We start from the raw sequence: 26,777 nt of genomic DNA on the forward strand, positions 1-26,777 counted from the left end.
TGAGCCAAAGCTACCCGGTACCAGAAGAGAGGGATTGTGTGCAGTGATTCCTGTTCATATTGCTCTTGGAGAGGTGGTCAAGGTAATTTATTAAAAAAGGAAATGTGGAAAATAAGACTTATAACCCAGCGGCAATACAGATCTGTGTGACAAATGCTGAAATCTTTGCAATGTCTCTGGCTTTAACACCTCCTCCAGCTCATCGGAGCATCTGGCTGCACAGAGACTGACTTGGCAAAAATCTGCCAAAACACGTCCAAACTTTCCCTACAGCGTGGAGCTGCCATTACAACAGCGTTCGCTTCTTTGGGCAAAAACTCCCCACCTCCAGACCACTGAGTCGCAGCTCACTCCTTGCTTCCTTGCCTACGTACGTATCAACAACATGATGCAATTCAGAAGGAAAAGACAGTATCCCAGGAGCTGCCAGGACTCTTCGGCACAGAAATAGGGCATTTTCTCAGAACAAGAAATCACCACGAATGGCGTGGAGGTCACTTCTCTAATCTCCAAAGAATGGCCTCACGTGTATTTAACAAGCTGGGAGAAGTCGCAATTAACACAGACCTGTATACGAAGCAGTGGTTTTGTGTTTTGTAACAGGCTGCCAAGTATCATTGTAGAATATTCACCCGATAAGACAACATGAACTGATCCGACCAAGTCACCCATGAAAATCCATCTGCTCACTCATCCGCTCAGCATCGACAGACCTGCCTCTATTAAATGGGAAGAAAATCAAAGAAGTCTTTTCCAGAGCATGCAGAGAAGCCCTATGGGAAGGGTGCATCCCCAGTGCTGTCACATAGAGAAGCTGCAGAAGGGACAGTGACATGGACAACAGATTACATTATAAGCCTTCCCTAGAATATTTATGTCAAGATAATATTTAAAAGAGGACAACTGTATTTAACAATGCAACAATGTACTAAAATGAAAAAGAAAGATTCTTTCAGATGTCATTCGGAGTTTTCTTCTTAAAATTATGGCTCATAATTCTCTGTAATTTTCAGTGGCAGTAACTGTAGAGGACAAGAAGAGAAAGCCCTCCAAAACAAAATTCCAATTCCGCTTTCCTGGATACTATTAATTATTTAGAAGTTGCACCTGATCCTCCTGGAATGCACTCTGGAGCCCACATAAAGGAAGCATAATGCCCAGTAGCTATGGCAACTCGACACCCACCTTAGCTATAAAGCTGAAACAAAGCCCACTGCAATAAAGCGACTGTAAACTGTTTTGTGCAAGAGGCAAAGTTCAGCTACAGACAAAACCATCCATTTTCTAAAAATCTACTTCAATATTAATTACTTAAGAGTTCTCTCCCCACAACCACGTTGTATAATCAAAAGCCAAACCAACAGAAAGAGCAGTAAATGATCTAAAAAGCTGACTGTAATTCCTAGTGTCTCTGGATAAATCAGAACAGCAAGAAGATATCTCAGATTCCAGCGTCTTGCAGAAGTTCCTTCAAAGGTCCAAATGGGACAAGTTGCATGCCCAACAGCAGTTGCTCATCTTTTCTGTGATGCAATTACCCAGGAGAGTCTATTCATAGTTTTGGACTCCCTCTTCCATTTTTTGGCATGAGAAATGCTGGATGACTGTAACTTCTAGTACTCATTCATGACCTGCAGCGTCAAGAACCTTTGCAGCCCAGATCATCCCAAAAGGCAGTATTTATGCCCTACCTCTGCGAACACCATGCTGACATTTAGCTTCAACATTCAACTTGGAAGGTTTACTGCAAATGCTACGTGCATTTGTAGGCAAGGACACGGGATGGTGTTTGCAGGTGGAGTAAGAGCCTTGGAGAATGGCAGTGGATTGTCCTCTTTCATCATCCAAGTTGCAGGATGGCCGATGACACATGAAAGGTGTTGCTGCAACAGACACCGTTCCTGCTCCAGCCAATACAAATCAGGACACGGGGTTCAACAGGTGGCTACCAGCAAACATGCTTTTTAAATTGAAATGTAAACAAACAATTCGCTCTGTTTTGTCACAGTTGTCTGTAAATGGGAGACCCATTCAAGTCAAAATCATCCAGACTAGGTTGGAAGGACAGCTGCAATATCTCCTATCCTAAAGAAGCCATGTTAGTTTAAATAAGCAGCTGAACTTGTTGCAAAATGTCTTCTCCCTTCCTGTCCTCTTTCTCACATCTCTTGCTTCTATTTAGGACTTCACAACAGCAGCAATCACCTCACGTCCATGTGGGATTACCAGCCAGATGTCATCTTAGAGCAAACTGGCTATATGCATAAAAAGCTGTAGGGTTACTGATGTATTGGTGCATATAATGGGAAAAAAAATACATCTGGTTTAAGAAAATGGGACTTACACAACTGAGTTCTTTCCCTCTCCCACCCATCTTTCAAATGCGTTGGCCAACTTCAGACAAACTTGACAGAGTTCTCACGGATTGTATCATCGTGACAATCAGCAGACACCTCCACGTTACTACTACTGCTGAAGAAGGGCCAGGGAAGCTCCGACTTTTTCTCAGATGCCATTTGTCATGAACCACCCACAGCACCGGCTACCTTTTGCCTTGGTAGCAACCGTAAAAGACAAAAAAGGACTACAGAGGTTAAGAGGCATGGGACATTGCAGAGTGGGGAGATGAGCGGTACTTTGGAAGGGCCCAGGGAATACTGCAGGAATGGGGTCACAACAGATGAGACGAGAAGCAAGATTAGTCGAAGGGGATTTTTACAAGAGATCAGACATATCCATAGGCCTGGCCGTATTATTCTGCAACTCAGTTTATTTTAGCCTTTATATTTAATGGGAATGAAATTCTTGCCCACTGAACTGAATGGCAAAATTCTCAGCACCTTCAGAGGAGCTGGGATTTCACCTCAAGATTTTCCAAGTATTTGTAACTTATACACACATACCTCAAGTTAAATTTGACATTGGTGTATCTACAATAGTCTAAATGGAAATGTTTAAAAAACAGGCCAACCACTGTAACTATGATCAGATTCCAAAGAGGAATAATAACATTTAACATTCATTAATAGGAAGATTCACCACACAGGACCTTTTCTTTTGGACCAAAGTAATTTGCTGGATTTATAGACCTATTTGCAGTCCTGTCACTAAAAGCCACAGACCTTGTCAGCTTTATTAGCCTTCATGTAAGAAACATATAAAGCAATAGTAATGGTTATAAATAAGATAATGAGTGCTGGGGAAGCTAAAAAGAAAACATGTGATTGTATAAGACATTTCTCTTTGGTACAAAAATACAAAGGGCAGTAAAATATTATTACAAAATTTAATTTATATTTTGTTGTCACTTAAAGACTCCACTTGCAATTATGAAGCTGGACAGATACATTAGGGAAAGACAGACATTACAAGGAGAATCATTAGCATGATTTGCATGATATGTACTAATTTTTTTTATTCCTGAGGATTGATGTCAGTTAAGAAGGTTAAAACAGGCAGTGATTTCACCATATTTGATAAGGTTCAGCATGGTTCCCTATCACTTAAGTTTAGGTTTTGTGTGGCAAAGAGCTAGAAGTATGCTTTCTTTTCATAGTTAATTTGGGATTTTAAAGAGAGTAAGATGAGTAGGCTGACTGCTCTTCCCTTCTAACAATCAAATAGGACTTAAATCCTTAAGGGAATAAGATGATCATGAACTAGATGGCTTGGGAACTTTTTCTTGTGCTAACCAAGAGCTTTTAGGGAGAAAGCCTCATACACCTGTGAAGGAGAGCAAAGCAGGGCTTTGTTTCTTGAACAAAGCTCTGAGCAAGATATGCTAAAATTCTAATCTTGCTCCATTTCATTATACAACCCTCTTGTACCTTCCATGGACTAATGTGCAGTAATGCTGAAAGGCTCAGGCTGGGGATAACAGAGGTAACTGTACCCACAGAACGGTTGACTCATCGCCTGTTCACTGAACAAGCGCAGTTGCAGTCTAAGCTTGAAAACAGCATAGCCTTTATTCCATCCCATTTCTTTTCCTCTTGATATACAGTTCTGCAAACTATTCCCACTACTCCCGTGGGTTTCAGTGCTGCTGTAATTCCTTACAAGCTAATCTTTCTCCTGTTTTTTATTAATCTGGTTGCAGATGACGGCTTAATGACATAAGACTGCCCTAAAGTCAACACTTTAGTTTACCTTAGAGTGAGAAGTGCTCTGATTTGTAAAGTCCAGCCCCTGAAATTCAAGGTTAATTACGCTGCTCATCATGCCAACCCTTTCAGAAAAGATGAGGCATCACTGCAAACATCCCCCAACTTCGATCCGTTGGCATCCTCTCCTTCCACCCAACTGTGCTTTTGGGGGAAGAACAGACTTTGGTCTATGACTAGGTCTGAACTGAACAGTAAACTTTAAGAAGTCAGACCCCATTTATCTCTAATGAGACAAGAGTAAAAGGCACGCAGGGCAATCTATAGCATCAGTTGGCAGCTAGAAACAGCAGCTTCCTCCCTCTTCAAAGACAGAGAACACCCTCCTGTAACTTTTGCGCTTCATCAATCTGTAGCAAAAAATACTGTTTGCCCCCCTCATTTGAGGGCACACACTAAACACTGGGGTTTTTTTTAGATCCTGCACTGCCTTGAGATTGTGTTTTGTCACTGAATTCTCATTTTCTTTCTTCATTATTATGTAAGTTTATATCTCAATATTAAAGAAGTCACCTTAAAATTAATTATAGCTCTTACAAAATTAATTCTTAATCACAAGGAATTCCTACCAAATTTTTTCTTCCTGTTTTTTTCTTTTCAATGAGCACAAGACATTCCTTCTGGATCGGCCAGTCACAATCACAGAAAACAAAGATTTAACAAGCCTACACATCTAGCTGTTTCCAGTATCTGTATATTGTACACGAAGAAGCAGAATCTGAAGCGATAAGAAGAACGAGCAAATTGTAAGACTGAGAAAAGTTAATGGGACCCAGAGTTAAACGTTGACTTCAACCAACCATAACTGAAATTACTTATGTGAAAAGAAACCAAAAAGTCTAGCTCTGTCTTTGCAATTCTAGCAATAGCAGAAGAGGTATAAAAGATTAAAAATCAGAAAAATGCAAGTTGTTCAAATTATAGGAACAGTCTGAATGCTTGATGATGCTCATCAAACAAATGAGGGGAAAGCAACAACAAGCAAATTATAAACCACACAGGGTGTGGAAGCTGTTTTCCCCCAGCATAGGTGCTCTGGCACCAAGAACACCACTGTAACTGTGGCTAAGCAAGACAAGGCTGGGAGTTAAAACGTGCTGATCAGTATGAGCAAGGCAAGAAATCACTGTATTTGAGATACTGAGAAAGTATTCCTAGCTGCTGCCTGACACTTGTACTCTATCAATTGCATGAACTTTCATTCCCCAATTCAAACACTCCATAAATCTGCTAAATCAGCTTTCAAAAATTGAAAGGATAGATACACGTGTGACTGTTTAAGCATTATCAAATGTAGCCCCAGACCACAGAGTAACCAATATTTTCAGATGTAACAGGTTGCTCACTGTTACCTGATTCCTGTAATATTATTTCCCAGCCTTTCTGAAGTCCTCTCTAGAAATCACAAGTGCCTGAAGCAACACGTAGTGTGCCTCCTGCAGAATACAGTCAGCAAAACAAGAGAAGGCACGCTACATCAGTAATGAAGGCAGCTGACAAAGACATGGGAGAAATAAGATTACAGAATGTTAATAAATCATCATATTTCAAACTATCTCTGTTGGATGTGGAAACGCATAAACTGGATTACTGACCAGAAAACAAGGGGGGGAAAAAACAACTTGTGGACAGACTAGACATTTAAGTTCTAATTACTAGTGTTATTAGAGACTTGATTACGGTATTCCAGAGCTTCAATTCAATTGCATATTAATTTCAACACTGAAAACAGGCATTTTCATACCTCTAATAAGCAAGCTGACACTGTGTAACCTGTGGATCAAACACATGAAGTGCTCTGCTGAACTAGTAGCCTGATGAGGCTTTCGGGGAGCTCCAAGCAGACACTTCTATTTTCCAGGGTGCGAAGCCCAGCCTAGCAGTGCTCTTCTGCCCCTCAACCCCGCGGTGACTCAGATATGCTGCATTTGCGATACTGAATTATTCATTGGAATTCTGTCAGATGGGGGAACTGGGTCTGGGCTTCTTTTCTTCCCAATGAAATTTCTCTCTGCTGCAGAGAATAGAGCAGCCACATGACTTAGGGCTGCCATGTTTCAGTGCAATTTGTATTAATTCACTTCTGATCCTGGCTGTCTTGTCACCCTATTTGACTGCTTAAGAAGAGTTCGTCAGAGACTGGAAGCAATAAAAAGCAATTCGTTAAAAATGCCCCCGCAGCCCACAGCCCCCTTCTGAGTCGGGAGTTTACTGCCTGTGACACCGCAAGGATATTTCAGCTGCATGCTCACTTTGCCTCAGACACAAATTTACTCTGGAAATAGGACAGAATATGAAAGCATCTCCACCCCGAATGCTCATTAGCCTGCCAGGTATGTCACAAGCATATTCCAGGTCACAGAAGGCCAGATGCAGTTCTGTGTGGGAAAGAGATGTTCTTGTCACATCTGTGGCAGCATTCTTCTCTTTGCTTTTGCCAAGCAGTCTGTCAAAGCACACATAGGAAATGGAGATGGTCTTGCAGAAGTTGCACCATGAGCAGAGGCTATCAAGTAGCACCTCTTTTATGTTCGTGTATTTAGACAACCAAACATCAGCAAAATAGCATGAGAAAGCATAGTGTCCTGGTTCCGGCTGGGACAGAGTTAACTTTCTTCCCAGTAGCTTGGGGGGTGTGCTGTGTTTTGGGTTTGGTATGAGAGGAGCGTTGATGGCCCATTGATGCTTTGGTTGTTGCTGGGTGGTGCTTGCACCGGGGAGATTTTCGGCTTCCATGCCCTGCCACATGCAGGGCAAGCTGGGACGGGATGGGGGGGGGGGGCGGGCACAGCTGGGGTGGCTGACCCAGCTGGCCAATGGGGTATTCTATACCATGTGACATCATGCTCAGTATAAAAACCAGGGGTGTGGGAGGGCTCGCCCCATTCGTGACACGCAGTCGGCGAGCAGTTGCATTGTGCATCGCCTGCTTTGTATATTCTGTTATTGTTGTTGTTCTCATTGTTATTATTACTGTTCTACTTCGTTTTATTTCAATTCTTAAACTGTTTTTATCCCAACCCAGGAGTTTTCCTACTTGTGCCCTCCCGATTCTCTCCCCCATCCCACCGGAGGGGGGGTGAGCGAACGGCTGCGTGGGGTTTATTTGCTGGCTGGGGTTAAACCACGACACAGGAATTTCTGAGAAGTATAATTGTAAAAGAAAAGCCAAATCTTTGCATTTAAGATGTTGAGCTCCTTACAGAAAATCATAATATCAATCTGATAATGCCAGTGTTCTTTTTTCATGTTTCAAAATGAGAGCAATGTGTTGATGCTCTCCTCTTCTGCAGGAGCCACTTGTTCCTACTCACTGCAACACCTCCATGAACTTAGCACAATGGAAGAGTTGAGGCAGAACAGCTGACTCTGTACTGACTTGCCCATGTTGCAATCATTCTTTGTTCCCACATACGATCCACGTACAAGGAATTTATTTGGCAAAAGATGCCTTTTTTGGCCATTTGTTTCTCTGTTGCATTCAGATGGTGATGTGGAACTGCAATGAAGTATAGCAAACAGCTCTTCTGCAGACATCCTGTTTGCTTACAGTGTTCAGAAAAAAAAACACAGCACTGCTCTGAAAGGTACAACAGAGACAGCAACATAAGATTTTCTGCTAGATGCTGAGTTCAGGTTGTCAAATCTTCCAGCCAGACAGATGGTGACAGCGAATTAGAGATTCAGCTATAAAAATCCTGTGATTTTCAGTGGGAGTCATGTGCCTAAAGTTGTTTAGCTTTGGAAACGAACTGGTCTCCCACCACAGCCAGTATTTGTTGTGTCACAGGTCCAGATGCACATAAACGTGTAAATCATGGCTCCTGTTCAGTTCTGTTTCTGAAGCTGCAGCCACAACATCAGTACCTTAAGCTTTTTGAAGACTTAACAGCCTGAATGACTACCCCATGTATTTGGCAGCAATGCTACTCCTCCACATTTATAGGACGCTGAAGAAAATAGGACCTACTCCAAAATCCAGGCAAGCTCAGAACATATACCAACAGCATCTTAAATTTATCTTTTTTTTATTGCTCTGCCCTATAAATACAGCACCCTTTTCAGGTGACAAAGCATGATGCAAGGCTGAAGGGGTTAATACAACCTAGCTCTGCTGGTCTACCACTGAAGTTTTACCTTAGTTTCCCTACTCAGCAGTTGTCTCTGTTAACACCATACTAGCATTTTGGGTAGTCCCATGAGAAAGTAAAACTTCTCTCTACGGAAAGATCAGAAGCTTGCAGCTGTAATAAAGCATAAGCCTTTTGCACTGGAAAGAGTCAGAGATACTAAATCTTGATTTAACACCATTTTAAAATCAGAATCCCAAGTCCAACCACTTTAACCCTTTAAAGCTATAGGTTTTGGCAATGTACAGGACCCTTTGTAAGTGAGGGTCAGGGCTTACATTTTCCAGTAGGTCACATCAGCTGGTGTGTGAGGCAGCAGCAAAGGCGTTTTTTGAGTCTTGACTTAACGGTGCATAAAGAGCGAAAAGTCAAAGGGCTTCCACCTTAAAAAAGCCTACTAAATCCCTTAACCTTGAAAAGAGCTATGCTCCACAGTGCCCTGCCTGCACAGATCCTGACAGATGGGGTCTGTGGTTTTGCTTAAAGACACTGAGAGAAGAAGTATCTTCAAAACTTGGCAAGAAGAACTGCAAGAGTGTTATTGTGACATGCCAAGGAAACAGGGAGTTGAAAGCACTTCTCTGGGATCCAAGAGCCGGTATAATGGATATAGCCCAGAAGTCGATATGGCAGTTCTGCCCTCGCATAGACCACATTAAGATCTTAATTGCCGTTTCACCCATACATGTGCAGTTTAGAAATTGGTGGGGTGGAAAAGAGAAGCAAACGGAAAGTCGCCTAGACCACAGGGTCTACGAAGTTGATCATTTAACAGGCCTTTTAAAATAAAATTTATGATGGTAGAGAAGTTTACCATCATCACCTACTGATACACTAAATTGAGAGATTTATTACTTCAAGCTGTTGTGACTAAGCTGCATCCAAAGCCCTTCTCATTCAGCCTTAAAATTGAACAGAACCTCTAATCTTGATCCTATCAGGTTTTTTCTGCTTATCCTCTATTACACTTCAACTTAAAATCAAATGTTATTGCTGACACTTTTCAGCTCTAGTAAGCACAGAAAAAAAAAAAACAAGCAGGAACGACTTTTAATCACACAGGACAGCCATCAAAGCCTGAAAACCGTTTGATAAATTGACACTTGTTTCTCGCTGACATGAATCACCACACCATGGCATGCAAATGATGCAAACATGCCACGTGAGCTCGTCATCTCAGAAAACAAACATCACCATTGTCAGCATTCAGACAAACAGCCCCTCCCCACTCAATCTGTTTTTGTTGTCGTTGTCATCAGTCCTACAGAAGATTACTGTGCTCAAAGCTGTGCAGAGCTTCTTTTCATGAATATAAACTAATGCTCTGAGATGTCATAGGACAACAAGTCACCTCATGTGCCTCTGCCAGCGTTCTTCAGTCAAAACCTACAATTGCCAAGCAAATGCAGAGCACATACATAGTGTCCTTGGAAGAACTACAATGAACTTGCTTCACTGTATACCCAAGCTACAAAGAGACCCACTTCTACGGTTAACCTAATAGTCAACTTCTGCGTGGCCCATGGAGAAATCATCACCGGACCGTGTGGCACAGCCGGGGCACTAGGCAGGAGCCAACAGTGCAGCTCCAGTTCTAACCCTTCATGGTCCTAAACAACTCTGAACCTCTCCCCTTCATCCACCTTTTCAGTCTACCTCTGGGGATGTAAATGAGAGCACACAGTTTGGTAGGTGGCAGGGATGCCTGAAGTCAGATTTGGCTTCTATAAATATCAGTCTCTAGCTTCTTCCCCTTTTAATGACACGACTTTGGTATTTTGACACCATCTTTCAAGAAAGGATGGCCAAAACTACAAAGTAAACTAAACACCTGTCTAGTCATAATTCAGAGAGTAAGGGTAGTTGTTTGGTGTCTCACTGCACAGGACAGGCTCAAAAATTAGATACAAGAGGAGATGGAACTGCAAAGCAGTCAGCTAAAATCAAACAGGAGGAGAGCTGCACAGATACCAAAGAATCACCAAACTATGAAATTTCACAAACCATCTGAAGTACTTCAAAGTCACAGGAAAGGTTCATTTCTCAGAGGCTGAGCAAAATGCAAACAGTCAAGGGGGAGCTGTAAAATACTGTGTGTGCTAGAAGGCACACTCCCCATCTTAGTTGTTACGGCAAGCAATTCACTAATGCTGATTTTGTAATAACTACCACTTACGAAACCCTCTTACAAATAAAAATTATTTATGATGCTTTTAGGAGGCTTAAATAAAGCTCTGAGAGCAAATGCAAAGGTTTATTTCACTGTCTCCTCTCTATGAGAGGTTCAAACACTTTAAACTGATTAATAAGTTAAACAGAGATTGACTGGGGGGTCTGTGAATGAATTTAAGTGACCAGGCTTCCTCTGAGGTTCACCTTCCTTGTTGGGAAGGACAAGAGATTAAACAACCCATGCTTTTATTAGGCTGAACAAAGCCACAATATTGTTTGATGTGAAACAGGAATGCATTTATAGTCATTTAAACAATGATTAGGATGAAAGTTTCCTCCAGAAGTCTTAAAGCTCCAAGTACGCTGGCCGAAGACTACTAAACCACCAATCAGAGAGGAAGAACAGTATTTTGCCATCTTCTCCTTAGTGGTTGTCATGATGGAACTTGGAGCAGTGGGGGAAGAGAGAAGATAATTTTGCCCATTTCCTGTATCTCCAACAAAAACGTGAGAAAATCTTCTGGGATCCTTTTTTCAAGAGAGTTGACAACTGTGGTTCTTTATGTCACCACATTTAAACTCAGGGAACGCTGGTATACCTGGTTAAAAACACTCTCACATACACCATGCGCATATATCTGTGATTCAACAACAGTGTAAATTATTTACATATGTCAGGAAGTTAATCCCAGTCTTTTCTTCCTCCATTTATCTTCCTGCTTTTGATCCTCTCCAGCCACCTCCTTAATTCCCAATAAAACCATCATTTCTCGTGCTTCTATTTCCCCCACCGAAGATGAAACTTGCCATGAAATGCTGAGACGTTTCTCAACTCTCTAATGGGAAAATACCTGTGCAGCAGCACTAGGCTACCAGATTATGTGTTTTCAAGAAACAGTACTTCTATAGGAGGACATATTGTCTTAAATGTAGATTATGAGAATACAGTTGTTTCTTCACTGTTTGTCACTATTGTATCCCAGCTCCAGGAGGCTGCATGTATTCTGCTACTAAGTACCCAATAGGTGTTCATTCCTGATACTCTGGTATCTCAGGAAGGGCTCTTCTAGAATCAATGGAGTGACCATCTTCCTCCTCCTTTTTTCCTCCCTTTCTACAGATTTAAACTTTCAATTTTTAAAGTATCATCATTGAAAAGCAAAACAAAAATCAGCATGGATGTCCTCTCTTTCCCCCTAAATGCAGGCTTCCCCAAAAAGCATGCAAACTCTCTGATCTCCTCAAGTCTGTGATAGTGAAGCTCACTTACACTGCTGCTGATGTTCACAGTGTTAACACAGAATTTCTCTATGGGCTAGTTTTGCATAACTTCTTGTGGTGAGCAGAGCTAGAGATTCCTTATCTTTGGTTTGTAGTTCTTTAGATGTGTCAGGTACTCCAGAACACCAAATTCCATGTCACCTTAAATTTCCCAGGTTAAAATATATCATTACTCACCTTTTTCCCCTCTGTACTATCACCACTGACATAGGACAGTTTTCGACGGACATAGAAGAGCATATCGTCTTGCCGGGGGGCCCATTTCTCCATAAAATATGTTGAAAACATCCAAGTCCAGAACACAATACGGTCATCTTTGAAACACCCTAAGAGGCATAAAAGAAAGGAGAAGTAACAGTTGTGGAATTAGCATGTCACATCTGATTGTACTTAACGTGACACCCGAAGTCTTTGCTACACATGGTGCAGTCGGGCCCAGCTGTAGCAGAAATACTCTTGCACAGCTCAGAGTAAGTTTTTCTACAGTGTAGAGCATAGTCGCCATTCGGCATGAACCCACAGCCCGTCTTTGGCCATCGTCAACCAAAACCACCTTCTGGCAACCAACCTGCCCCTGTGCACAACAAACACAGATCAGGGCCCATGAGTATACCATGGCTATGCCTATGCCATGGAGAAGGACAGGACCAGCGCACCAAGCGAGAATACATCAAAGCAGCACTCAAGGAGTAATTTCAAAGGCAGGTAGTGCCAATATATGCTCCAGTTAACGACGTGAAGCCATCAGCTGCCAGCAGGTTTATTATATGCTCTCAGGGAGTATAGCCAATGCTTCAGGAATGAGCAGCTGACACCTTCCTTAAATCGATACATGGGAACAAGAATGTACCCGTGCAGGGGCGACTGTAATTCACCCTCTCTCTGACAAGGAACAAAACCCAGCTCTTCCTCAAGGAAACGAAGAGTTTTGAAGTCCTGAATCCCAATTAAACAAGAAAAAGTAGGGGGAGAAGGGGAAAAATGAGAAGAGGAAGATGCAATAAAGTCTTGTTCAAGGAGACAGACAAATTACATCAGCAACAGCGTGACAGTTGGCCTCTCACCAGGAAAAGGAGTCACAGTGGAGGTGACATCACATTTTGTGAAACTCTTCAAAGCACTTAGCTATAATAAAACTGCAAAAGGTGCTGCACCTCTTCTGTGCTGTAATGCTTGCACACTGTTAAAGACCAAAATTTATACAGACAAGGAGAGAAGTCACTACTGTGCCTGGTGACAAGGGAGCTCAATTTCTCCACTGCTGCTCAGTCCTGCTGGAGGCTCCTAGATGGAGTAATTGCATCCCCTCCCCGAAGACCTACTGAGGGATAACTCTGGCTATTAGCCACAGTCTAGCTGTTTTAAAACCTGTGAAGAGAGAACACTAAAAAAAATTATATTGCTGAGAAACAGCAAAAACCTGAAATGGATGATGGACGGTACTGTTATGTACAAGACAGCGAGACAGGAGGGGGGGTGTGTGTATGTACACATGTGCAGCTGACAACCCATCCTCCAGAACATCTATCCTTTACAGTGACTTATTTCCCTAAAAACTATACATTGGCTGCCAGATTGGTACACACGTTGCTTCCCAGCCCTCGGCTACCATTCAGGTCGGTGTGTTTCCCTCCCAGCGGTACACTGCACGTATGAAATAGTTTTGCAGAGAGAAGAATCTTGCGTGAGACAGAAGTAACATTTATTTACAGCGATACCTGGATTAAGCTTTAGAAGATTTCCCAGTCAATTGCAAAGAAAGCTGACACATACCATAACAATGAACACTATTTTTCTTAGACACTGGTGGCTAACTTCGGGGCTTCATAAAGCAATCAATCAATCTTTTAATCCACAAGTGTAACTCAGCACATTTTCCTCCTTCATTGTGTGTGCAATATTTGCAAGACAAATCTTTTTTCCAATCTTTAATTACTGCGGTGGGCAGGAGATTAGACTTTCAAATTTTTAGCAAACAAATGGGTGATTGAAATCAAAATCTTAGGTCTCTCCAACTAAATCCAAAAGTAATATTGAAAATAAAATGAAATTCCACTGATGGACCGTGCACAGAATACGTTAATCAATATCAAATAGGGTGGTACGTGAAAATATGTATATAGTTGATTTTATTAAAAAAAACCACTAATGAAAAGGCTGAGAGATAACAGAAAAAGGCCAAGGTAGTCAGTACCCAGTGCAGGCTGATTCCAGGCCACGCTGCAATTGCTTTATTTGCATGGCTGCAGTAAAGTCATTTCTAAGGCGGCATAGAACATAATCTGCAATTGTGATTAAAATCTGCAATGCACTTAAGTACTATCCAGTTTTTCCAGCAGAGAAAGGGAATCAAGCACTGGAAAGATCAGATATGGGATGCTGGGCATCTGCACCATCTGAACCCCTCCCCTGGGCAAAGGTGAACAGGACTGTATGGCAAACAGCTATATCTGAGAGCCTGCCACATAAGAGTGGATTCAAAAGCATTCAGACTCCCAAAACCAGGCTGAGAAAGGACACGATTATCATCAGTGGTATATTCACAGATAAACACTGAGAAGAGAAAAAGAACTATTCAGGTTTAAGGATATACCGCTGGCTCTAAATGGCTCTAAACTACCCACCAACACATATGTAGGCTGGAAATTTGAAGCCGATTCCTAAGCATTCAAGCCATGAAGCTCAGGAGCAGCCCCCTCGGTTAGAATAGTGAAGGCAAAAATCCCTACAGCTGTAAAGATAAAGCTCAACTTGGTTAAAAAGGTTCATGTGGTACCAGTGACAGCCAAGGACACCATGACCCAGTCCTGCCTCCATACTTATCAAAGAGTAGAAAACAGGGCATGCACTCATCATGATTCATTAATGGTCTCAAAGCAACTTATTAAATCTCATGGTTTTTGAGTACCCGAATTCCCAGTCTTAATTAAATGGGGAGGGGGGAAGAAAGCAGTAAAGATGATTGCCCTAAGTTCATCTAGAGTTCTAGGAAAATCAAAGGAAAGTGAAAAAAAGAATCTACATTCTGTAAGAATCATCTCTGAAAAAGTTATAGTGTTCAGAAGTACAGCACTTTGGTTTTGCTTCATAAACGAGTAAACAAAATAACCCTAGCCATCCCACTCCCAAATCTATATAAGAATGTTCTTCTATTGGTGGGAAATATTTTTCCCTTATAAAGCAAAAATCATCAAGTTATCTAAAGCCAGCATTAAAAACAAGGGTTAAACCACTTCTGGCAGTACCTGCAAAAATCTGAGAAGCTGTCCTATGAGCTGCGTACACCATCAGATATGTTTTACGCAATAAAGCACAGGAGTTAATATGCTCTTCTGAACTATCTATGGGTGGTTATAACAGAGCATTAATACCTGCAGGAGAACAGCAGAACAGGGTAAGGTACCAGGACTTTGTGTGTGTTTTTACCCTTGCTGCGGAAACGCAGGACAAACTGATTCAATGTATTTAACATTAGTCTAAACAGAAAACCAGGGGACAGAAGCGCTGCAGCAGTGAAGCTACTTCAGCACTGCAGCATAATGCGGGGGGGAGGGGGGGGAACTGAAAACCCTTATAGCAACGTTGGATGGCTGTCAATTCAAAACCCAACCTGCAACAGATGAGATGTAAAATCGTCCTGCAAGCTTCAGGGATACTTGCAGACATTGCTGTAATTAAAACCAGCCTGAGGATGTTCTAACTGTTCTGACTGCAGTGGCTAAAGGACTTTTCTTGAAGCCAAAAAGAGCCAAATGACTGCAACACAGTGGCTTTTATTAAATTTTAGTAGAAGCAGGAAGGATGGGGAACAGCACACAAGAAGAACTAGCCTTTAAAATCTACTGTTAAACAGCATTAACTTGGAAAGGAGACAAGAAAATTTGTAAGTGTAATCCAGACTTCTTAAAACTTCAGAGGGGGAAAAAATCTATTCCAATTTCAAGCCAGAAACTGTCAGATCCAATATGTCCACTCAAGCTTGCCTTCAACTATTAGATCCCCAAAAGCATGGCGTACCCTTACAGTTATTTTGGTGATTTATAGCATCTCACTGGAAGCCTTCCAGCTTTGCCGAGAAGAAACTTGGAAACTGCTTTTAAAATTGTTTTGGGTAATGGTTTTGAAACTGTCAGGCTAACTGCCCAGCAGACCAAGTTATTCTTTTCAATAGACAGAACAAAGCACAAAGCCTTAATTTCTCAGACTTTGCCACAGCACCCTGTTGAGGGGCCTCAGCTGCACTCAAGATGGTAGGGCTCAGAGAAGAGTTCTGTCCCCATTACGTGCCACCCACCAAAGAAGTGGACAGACTCTTCGCATTTGGGCTGCTGATGACCTTAACCCTCTGCTGTTGAACTCGATACTGTTTCCATCCACCTGGCAAGGACTGAGATCAAAAACAGAAGCCAATTTTTCATAGCTCGGACAACCATGAGTTGGCAGCAGCGTTCCATCACGTTGGTCCATCACCGTTTGCACAACGCTCAGAAGATGTGCATGCACATATATACACTACCGTTAAGTTGGAAGGCCCTTAATAAAACACCTGGCACTTAAAAGCCCTTGAAGCTTTGACTTCAGTATGTAGGGAGACCTTTTAAAATGCTAACAGTTTTATTTTTGCCAGAGGAGAATTTGAGCCTTCTGCAACACCAGAATTAGATGATATTTGCGAAGGAATCAAATTCCATCTGTAGTTGAAAGCATGTGGCAAGATAGCTTCCTGAAAACACTCCTCCCCTAGCAAATTCTGCTTCTATATGAATAAAATGGAATTAAGAGTTCAGACTATAAATCTTAATATACTAAAAGTTGATTATATAATTATGAGACCTTTGTCATGAATAAATCCTAATTACAACAATTTACTATAATGATTCATTTACATGGATTTTATCCTCATTAGAAGCAAGATTTATGCCAGCTGCTATGTAAAAAATGTCTGTCTTTTTAACTATTAGATTTTTATATTGAGCATTCATTTCGGGGAATTGACTCCAGATCCACATAAGGAGTTGTGATTTTTTTTTTTTTTTAATTAATGCTTTCCAAAAAATCAGTGGATAAAGAGAAGTGTCAGCATATTATTTTGCTTCAAAGGAATAGAAGAAAAGATTTCTCATTTGGTGGATAATAATTTTTTCAGCATGTACCACTCAGAGCTTAGAGGAACAATAATTTCAGCCAGACAGGGTTTCTTCCTAGGCTTTTATTCCTCTAGCCTGCTATGAGTTTCTCTTAACTGTGAAACATCATAAAACTCATTTCATCCAATTCTGCCACAGTGCTATCATCTGTAAAATGAGCATCCTTAGATGTTTGGGGGTTATCTAAATGCTTATGAAGATCTTTACAGGCCCAGCATGGAAAGCAAACTGCAGTTCTGAGCGATTCATGCTATATTTAATTTTTGTTTTGAGTTTAGCCAAGTATTCTGCAAGGACAACATCAAAAGTGCTTCACACAGATTAAAGCTACCTTTGATATTGAAAAGTTATAATTATGACTGCATAAAACCAGAATGGACGTTCCCTGTCCAGTGATAGTTGCCAGCTAGCCAGATCATTAGGAATCTGAAGGTCAGTCTTCTTCCCATGCCTACATAAAAGGACACCATTTAATCCCTTCAGTTTGACCTTATACAAACACAGGACTTCACCAAACTTTCAGAAGTTCACTAGCAACCCACAATTTGAGAGCAGGCAACACCGAGGGAATGCATTAACAAATGAGAAGCCCTCAGAGCACATCCTTGCAGCACGTTCCTCTCTCATATATACTGGGAGAGGAGCACCTCCACTGATGCCAGCTGTAATGACATAGCACAACGAGAAGTGTGCTTTTGCAAGCACGCAAGTCCTAAATCTGTCAGAAAAGACAACATATACTTTCAACATAAGTTTTCCTGGCAGAACTCTAGCTAGAAAAGGAAGCCATCATGGTAACAGCAGTGACAGGGACAAGACAGATGCCACAGATTAAATGTCCTACTCTGCCACAGACACAACCCTCCTCTTCTCCTCACCCTAAAATGGAGGTAACTGCTTCCCTACCCCATCATACGCTGCATGCACGCATCCATTAACATAATATGAAGAGGGTAAACGAATATAATTAAAGATGAGAGAATTATTTTATACGAAATACAGCACACACTTCTTTACTAACAGACAGCAACTTAGAAAGAGGATGGATGGAAGCTCATTTGAAGTTGAATGAAGAACAGTCTAAACCAAATAGAAATGTTGCTGCTCTTTCCTTTCTTTCTGTGAGCATTTTAACAATGTATCTTCTGTCATGCTTTCAAACTTGCAAACATATATTGGACTTTTTTACAGCAATATAACTGATTTAAACCTTGGCTTCATAGCATATCTATAAAGGAGTTGACAAAATTTGAGCTTCAAGCATTGAGTCATCAACATTAAAAGGCTGAGAAAAACATTAGGCCAATTACTCTTACAGCTGCTGTGCCATATTTACTCATTTGCCAATAGATGATATCACCTCTCTCATATTTATCACCTTCTATAAGCACAACTAAATGGTAGACATCATTACGAACCCCAGCATCAATATGCAGTTTTAGTACGCACCTTAAATTTAAAGCCTGTTCACACCAGATAATTGACTCAAAGGCCCAAAATAACATGAGCCAGAAGCGGCTGCTTGGATCAAAGACAAATGCAGTCCTCTGTGTGGAGAAGGAAAGATAAACACATTTCTACATTCAGGAATAGACTATAAAGTCTTCCATGAAGGCCCGTGAACAATTCCGTGAAATAATAGGTCCAAACACTTGAGATTCAGAGAAACTGAGCTCATTTTCAACCGGTAACTTCCATTTCCTAAAACGCAGAAATGAATCAGAGCTGACTAAACAGAAATTGTGCTTAAGCCTCATGCCGAACTAAACAATAGTGGATAAAATGTAATTCTGTTCTAAAGATCACAGTTTACCTCACCCAGTAATAGTTTCCCTCCTATACCACAGAGTTTTAACTTTGAAACTCTATAAAGTCAAGCCACAGTTGTAGCAATACAACTTCATGGTCCATACTTGTAAAGCAACTGTCAATCACATCACATACCTATCCTTTACTTGCAAAGTGATGGAATTATATCGCTTCGGAAAAAAAGAAGGAAAATGCCACAATGTAAAAACTTTTGATTCTGAGGACCCAAGTATAACCTTCAAGTATATTTGACATTCACTAGTGATGGCTCTCCACTGCCCCATGCTCCTTCCTCAGTCTGTCCCCTAACCCTAACACAATGCATTTTCATTCATATAATTAGATACAGGCTTTGCCTAGATTCTGTATCCACAGAGGCTATACAATCAGGGTCAAGGCTGATGCGTCACGGGACATCTGTCGCAGACATGGCTTTTAGGAGGTATAGACTCCCTGCACCATAACCATACCCCTACCTAGCCACTTGATTGGATGGGATAGATTTGTGCCATAAACGTTAAGACAGAAGGCTTTGGTTTCAATACAGCACAATTTCCAAACATCTAACAGCAGACACTTCACAGACAGTTTATCTTTGTCGCCACGATTTACTACCACCTTCAACATACCATGTACATCAACTACAACCGGTTTCCTGTCTCCCTCGAAAATATGAAATAGTTCATTTATATTGCAGCATCACTTTGGGTATCATAAACAAGCTCTTCCTTTCTGCCTAGGAGAGAAAATAATTCATGCAAATTAAACTTTCCCAATATCTCCCAAGGTTGTTAGGAGTGCATATTCTTCCCAAGTAAGAATCATCCATGAATAACTTTGATGCCACAAAATGTACCTTATCAAAATATCCAATAGAATGGAGATAGACGAGAATCAGACAACAAAATTTACATCCATCTATCATTTGGTTAAAAGTTCCTTCTTTTGTGACAAGTCTGCAGAAAATAGTACAAGGTGTATTATACACAGAAAATGTTTCTAATATTGACTGTGTTTCCTTGCATTCCAACAGCAAGAAAAGACAAGGATAACAATTTCCAGAGAAATAATCTGTCCCAAGAATGACACATACTTTGGCCTAAAATTTAGAGCAACATCCTCCCCATAAGACAAAAAAAAAAAAAAAGTTTTGTTCCTTTTCCTAACTTATGTTTTTAGGAAAAGATAGTAGTTCCACCATCATCATGTTTCTGGAAAGGGCCTAAAGAAACCTGCTTTTTAATAGCTATAAATTGAAGGCCAAATCCTGAATTCACTGAACTTAACCAGTAAGCTTGTAAGGGTGCAAACTTAGTACTACTGGTCATCCATTGCCTTGGCTCTTACCTGTATCAGGAAGATGGGAAGGAAATTCTGCATGCTGAGGGATCAGTTGTCGGTGCTCTAACGCTACTAATTACGCCCAGTTGTAAAAAGGAACAATTAACATTATACACATCAACAATCAGCAGACGTTCTACACTTTTTGGCAAGAAACACTTATTGAAATTAGACTTCAAAGTGGTACTTTTTGAGTTTTTCAGGTCAAACATTACAATGATGAATTTAACAGCATAGACAGGATATAATTATTGAAGTTACATGATGAAGAGTGATTACTTTATGGATAAGGACCAACAGGTCCAATTAAATCACTTGAAAATGACAGTGACCAACTTCTCTTACATTACAAAAAATTCTAAAGCAATTCAAATGTTTCAAGACAAATATCATGTAATAATGTACTCCTTTTCAGTGAAACCAAAGATACTACTTTTTCATACTAGCGTTAAAAAGTGTTTGCCCTCTTGCCAGCAGTATAAAAATAGTATCTGTTAACACAAACAATAACATAAACCACCAGCTCTCCATGTGGAGCATTTGTTTACTGAAGACCAAAAATATTTGCCAATGAAGCTAAAAGAAGGGAAAAAAAGAGGTATCTCAGAATCACAGAATAGTTTGGGTTGGAAGGGACCTTTAAAGGTCATCTAGTCCAACGCCCCTGCCATGGGCAGGGACATCTTCAACTAGATCAGATTGCTCAGAGCCCCGTTCAACCTGACCTTGAACGTTTCCAGGGATGGGGCATCTACCAGCTGTTCCAGTGTTTCACCACCCTCATTGTAAAAAAATTTCTTCCTGAAATGTAGTCTGAATCTACCCTCTTTTAGTTTAAAACCATTCCCCCTTGTCCTGTCGCAACAGGTCCTGCTAAAAAGTTTGCCACCATCTTTCTTATAACCCCCCTTACTGATAGGCCGCAATCAGGTCTCCCCGAAAATCTTGAACCTGAAGAGATCATAGGGAAATACTGTTAAGGAAACACGTGAAGGATAAAATATGAGAACTGCCATTCCAGCTCACGCCTGGCAGACCATGGAGCACCACATCTCGTTTCTAACAGGGACCAAGAGCCTCACAAAAAGCGAGAATCATTTCACAACAGGTAGGTGTGGGATAACCTGCTGCATACCCAAGTCTCACCCTAACGCTTAGCAGCTGGAGTTTGTGCTGCACCTTAAAACATGAAGATTTTTGTCCTTTCTAGAACCTTGGAATTACCCTAATTCACCTCAATAACTTGGGAAAAAATCTTATGAATATAGGAATTCCTCTCTGAAACTCAGCAAGTTTTCAGACTCAATTAATTAATTTTTATATTAAAGAGCAGTGTAGTTTGGGGGTTTTTTTCTTGGGAGGGGGTGTTGTTTTGTTGTGATTTGGGCTTTGGGGGGGTTTTGTAGTATTTCGTAACATGCAGAACTAATTTTGATGAGGGGAATAACAGAAAAAGTGATACTGCTCATGTCAAAACTTTAACTTTGCCACTTCTAGAAAAAACACATTGCAAAACAGCCAGCTAGAGCGTTCCTAGAGGAAGATAAAATTCCTCTTGCAGCTTACAGGAAACATGTGTATTGTCATAGGAATGGATTAGCAATACTAGCTCCTGGTTACTAGTAGCAGGTGGCAAATGTACAATTTCCAGGGCAACGACCATGGACAAACACAACATTTAGAGTACAGCCAAAATATTCGCCAGGTGATTTTGCTACAGATAACCATTTCCATATTGACACAAGCAAGTACAACCCAAGTACATACTAGGCTTCTCAAAGAGCACAAAATGCACTTATCACGGGAAATGGTAATATTTTAAAAACATATCTAACTTAGAAAGCCAGATCCCATTTCCACAGAACTGTAAGCACTTGAAGTGTAAGTTTCATGGAAAGTCAGAGGACTTGGGTTTCTAAATGCCCCTTTATTATGTGACATTATTATTGTTATTAATATTATACACATTTCCCTCTACTCTGTCCCTTGGCTTTATTTCAAAATTCCCATTGTATGTCTCCTTTTCCCTGAGAAGATACACAACAAACAGAATAAAATCAGGATATCAAAACAGCTAACTAAGAGACAGTAGATAAATGCACAGAATCCTTTAAAACCTGAATACATTCATGCATGGAATCTGGACTTTAATATTTTTTTCCCTTCCAAAGCCCTGAATTTCTCCATTAAATATGATTTATTTTAAGCTTTTTTCCATAAAAAGAAATCAACAGATTTTTTCTTTTTTTAAATGCAAACAAAAGCATCTGGGATGAAAATGAAGGACTAAATCATGAGAAGGGAAAGGTTACTGGAAATGCTAACAGATCTACTGAGCCAAGACAAAGCCTACCACAAATGATGCCAGATTTTGCAAGCTGCCATCATTACCAGAATTAGTGTAAATTCTAGCCCTATTCTAGTAGCTACGAACTTAAACTATATGTCACTCAAGAACACAAGATAATAACAGACAACTACTACCAATTTAGCAAAAAAATAACCTTTTGACTGTATCACCTTTAATATACCTCCTCTAGTTACAAATCAGGAATTTCAAATTGACTGTGATTTGTTGCAAGTGCACACAGAGACTGGGAGTGACAACTAAACAGTAAATTCCTACATCACAAGATCAAACTAGAGTTAAGAAGTCTTGAATGTTTTATAAAACGTAATGCAAAAGACATGCATGAAATAGCTCTTTTAGTAAACAGAAGTATTTCTTTAAAAAAAGCACTCACAGGTAGCAGGCAGTAAGATATAAGCATCCTGGCAGAATAGGATTATGTCTTTAAAATCCTTACATTCATACTCTTCAGGAGAAAAAAAGGCTAGTTTTAAACAGCTAATTGAAGGTAGCAATTATAATTTTGCTCTCCAATGTTAACAAAAGACCCCACCAATCTACTTTCAGATGCTAACCTTCAAATCTTACTTTCCTGTTAAAATCAACCATGCAGAAGGAAATAAGCAAGAGCACTTCAAAGCAATAGGTGGCACAAAGGAGGGCTGCCATCACGGCCAGGACCAATGCTTTTGCTCACCGATGCTTTGCTTTTGCTTTGCCTTCTGTTGCAGGCTATTTTGGCTACCCTGGGAGGCTGCCCAGCTTCCTCTCAGAAAAATGGGGTAAGGGATACTTTCTCTTGCGGTTGGCTTTGCTTCTTTAAAGTTCTTCTTTAAGTTGCAAAAATGCATACAGGTTTTTTTAAATTTTGTTTTTCCTTTTCAAGGCTTTGTATTTCTCTAACGGTCTCTGAATTCTCCACTAGTACAATAATACATGCAATGAAAGCTACGCTGATTAAAAACAACAAGACAAAACTGAAACGCACCCCACCTCTACATTAGTCTCATTCTGTAAGCTTTAAGATACTATTTCAAGACCTTATCCAGCCCTTTCTGCTTGACACTTGCATAGATGTCCGTAACTGCACAGCATCCCCACATACGCACCCGTTAACTTGGCATGCTTGCCGGCTCTGCCGCTGGTTGCTGGGACATGTCAATACTCTTTCCCATTCACAGCGCAACAGTGATACCAGAATTACATGCCAGCTCTTCACAGGCTGAACATCTAAAATTCCTTACACTCAGGCTGCAAGGGATAAGAAAGGATATCCTTCCTGGTTGTTTTTCTTCCTTTTTTCTTTTTAGCTGTCTAGCTATGAGACTGAACCAGAACCAAACTTCCTCTCCAAACTTAGTATATGTAACTGCTCCAATATCTAAACCGTACTGAGATTTATTGAACACTGCTTGAATGTTACCTGGGCGCATTTGAAGCAGGGTATGAATAAAATACAAACTGTGATGACATCATCAACAAGCAGGGAACTGACAGGAGAGCCCTCAACACAAGCCTGTTTACCAAGGAGCCAAAGTAGACTACACAGTGCACAGCAACATCTATTTTGTTGGCAAGTTGCCCTACAGGCAGTGTAACTTACCCTCAGTGAAAGAAGCAAGATAGGGGTACAACAGAAACAATAAAAAGGAAGGGTTACATAATTAATCTTACAACTTCTAACCTCATTTTGTTGGTTTTCTCCCCTTAAAGCCCAGATTTATGGCACCATCAAAGTGAAAACTCATCCATTTACCCTCCGTGCATAACAACATCCAGCTTCCTCTACTATTTGTATCACCTGGGACCACGGACCTAACCACGGATGTTCCTGCACGTTTTGGGGAAAACATGCAATCTACTATCAGGCTTTGCATGCCATTTTGACACAAATACTTCTGGCTACGTGGAATTTGAATGACTTTAAGTCAATTATTCTTAGCCAAACACCACCAAGATTCAGAACATCTGAAAGATCAAAGCAAGAAAAATAACTTAAGGAAGGGAGAATTTAGTATTAAAAGCCATAAATACATAACAATTATTCTACAGCCTGTCAATATAGCTTAGAAATGCCAGGCATTTCCCTGAAGGGTATGTGCGGAGTAGACAATAGAAATGAAATATTTCTGTTTTTACTAACAAGTCTTTGCTTCTGGTGAAACAAGAACTTCATTCCGTTAGAGAATACACCTAAGCAAATGTAGCTAAGTGAGTGGCTGGTGTTTTGGGCACGTAGGGCAATTGGAAGAAAGAAAAGGGAGTATGACAGAGTAGGGACAAACAGCTTCCGATTTGCTAAAGTGGGAAGAGGGAGAAAAAAAGTGTTACCACTGAGACCCAGCACTTGTGCTTCACAAATTAAAAACCTCAATTCATATCTGCTCCCCCATCCAGCTTTCTTTTGTGTAGGAAATCTGACAACTTGATACCTCCGACATATGCATTTCTTTCTGCAGGAAAAAAAATGAGCTTTCTTCACAGTGTATCAGTTGTCAAGCTGTCAAGATGATTAACATTCACATTATTGCCACATCACTATTTTTGTCCTGTTTAAGCACTAAAAGCATTTGTCAGAAATTTTCTGTCAAATTAAAATACAAAAAAGAAAATAGCAGAAATCATTGTGAAAGAGGATTCCCAGCTGAAGAAAGAAAAAAATAAATCACAAGCTAAGTACAAAATTATCTCTCCTCCAAATATTAACGTGGATAATTCTAATACCTGGAATAAAGAAAAAGTTTTTCCTAAACCTGATGTATCAGGACAATAAATCGCCACGAGGAAGACACTTCCATATGTTAAAATTTTGTACAGTTAGATGATCCCTTCACCAAAACATGTAATGAATACAAGCGGAAGAAAAAACACAGCCTTCCTCTAGCACAGCACTTACTGGAAATAGCGTAGTGCACTTTTTGCATCACAGATTTTCTCCTGGGATGAACTAAAGTTCAAATCCCAAACACTAGCACAAGTAGCTGGGGGATAGGAGGGAACACATGAAAGTATCACCTTTCCACCATGGATGCGCACAAGGCGACTCCAAATACACTTATAGAAAAAATTCAAAGGTTGTCACCTGTGGCTGATGGCTCCTTCTTCCACCATAGATTACTGCCCTTGGAGTGGGGACAGCAGAACAGGTGTTGAATTTGCACCTCAACAGCTGTAGTTCAGAGTATTAACATGAACTAACATTGATTTCTTTTTTTTCAGTCTGCCAGGCTGTGAGCACCTGAGGAACCAACCCAGTGACCATTCTGCAACCTCTGCTATGGAGGCAATCATCTCCAGCAGAGAGCAGGGTGGATACAGCTGGGGCTGGCAGCCTCTCAAATCCTCTCAGCATGAGTCTGCTGATCATCTACTACATGTCTTTTCACATTAATTCCAGGTATTTGTTCTCTAGAAGTCCAAGCCAGTAATCTCACAGGGGAGAACTGCCTTCTAGAGCTCATAGAAAAGACAGCAAATTAAAGGCACTAAGCTAATAAAATAATTAGACTCAATATTATCCCAGCAAGAAAAACTGAGATCTTTAGCTTAATGCTTATCCAGAAAACAGCCGTAGATGAGCCAAGAAATCCATAAAAGGGTGTGTAACCTGGCTGCAGTCAAGGAAGTATTGATTTCAAGGAAATCCATACCTACACACTGTGCTATAAAGCTGTGTAGTTACAAATTCAGGAAGTCATTCCACAGCGTGGGTGACCTCTTACCAAGTTTGTGGCTTGATAGCAATCAAATTATCTGGAGAGAATTAGAATAGGAAGAAGTTGTCCCCTCTCTCCTAACAAAAGTGAGAAAGAAATCAGCCCCCCTTACTCCACTTGAGTCTGGGAAGATGAGCTTCTTTCCTCCTTTTCATTAGCTTCAGAGACTAAAGAGCCTCATGGAGGTAAACAGAAAGGAGATCAGCAGAAAGTACCACTACAGAGAAGCAGATACTGAAGAACTCAAAGCATTCTTCTTATGTTGCTCCATCCAGCAGCATAAAGACTAAGAGTCTGAAAAAGTAGAAATTGCCTAATCAAAGAAGTGTATCAATTGTCTTTTCTTCAGCCTTCAGGTGCTTTTCAATGCCCCCCCCATCTACTCCTCTTTGAGATCAGATTCTTCTACTCATCCCCTAGACATTGCATCAGAAGCCCTGCCAGCTCCCTCCAGTCTCCTAAAACTCCACAAAGAACAGCCATGAACTGGCATGTTTTACCACACACATTCCTCTCAGATCTATGTATCCACCTGTCAAAGATTTTCCAGTGCTCTGCCCCACCAGACAGGAATGATGCAGTGTCATATGATGCCACTTCCATCTTCTCCTGCTCAGGCTGCCAATCCTCTCTGGTTCAAGGCATCATAGGCACTTGGGTTCTCAACA

The 26,777-nt window shown here is 40.7% G+C and overlaps 1 protein-coding gene across 4 annotated transcripts in view; it reads right to left on the bottom strand.

Annotated features, from left to right (window-relative positions):
- Nucleotides 1-26,777, bottom strand: part of KIAA0930 (KIAA0930 ortholog) — an 80,179-nt gene that overhangs the window by 26,638 nt on the left and 26,764 nt on the right. For all 4 annotated transcript variants that reach the window (XR_012675526.1, XM_075161998.1, XM_075161990.1 and 1 more), the window contains exon 2: nucleotides 11,924-12,072. Coding sequence is in view for 3 of the 4 variants with exons in the window: in XM_075161998.1 (XP_075018099.1) it covers nucleotides 11,924-12,072 (149 nt within the window). In the remaining variant the exon portion in view is untranslated. The remainder of the gene's footprint in view (nucleotides 1-11,923; nucleotides 12,073-26,777) is intronic.

The sequence above is a fragment of the Calonectris borealis genome, chromosome 1 (genome assembly GCF_964195595.1).
Source record: "Calonectris borealis chromosome 1, bCalBor7.hap1.2, whole genome shotgun sequence".
Lineage (NCBI taxonomy): Eukaryota > Metazoa > Chordata > Aves > Procellariiformes > Procellariidae > Calonectris > Calonectris borealis.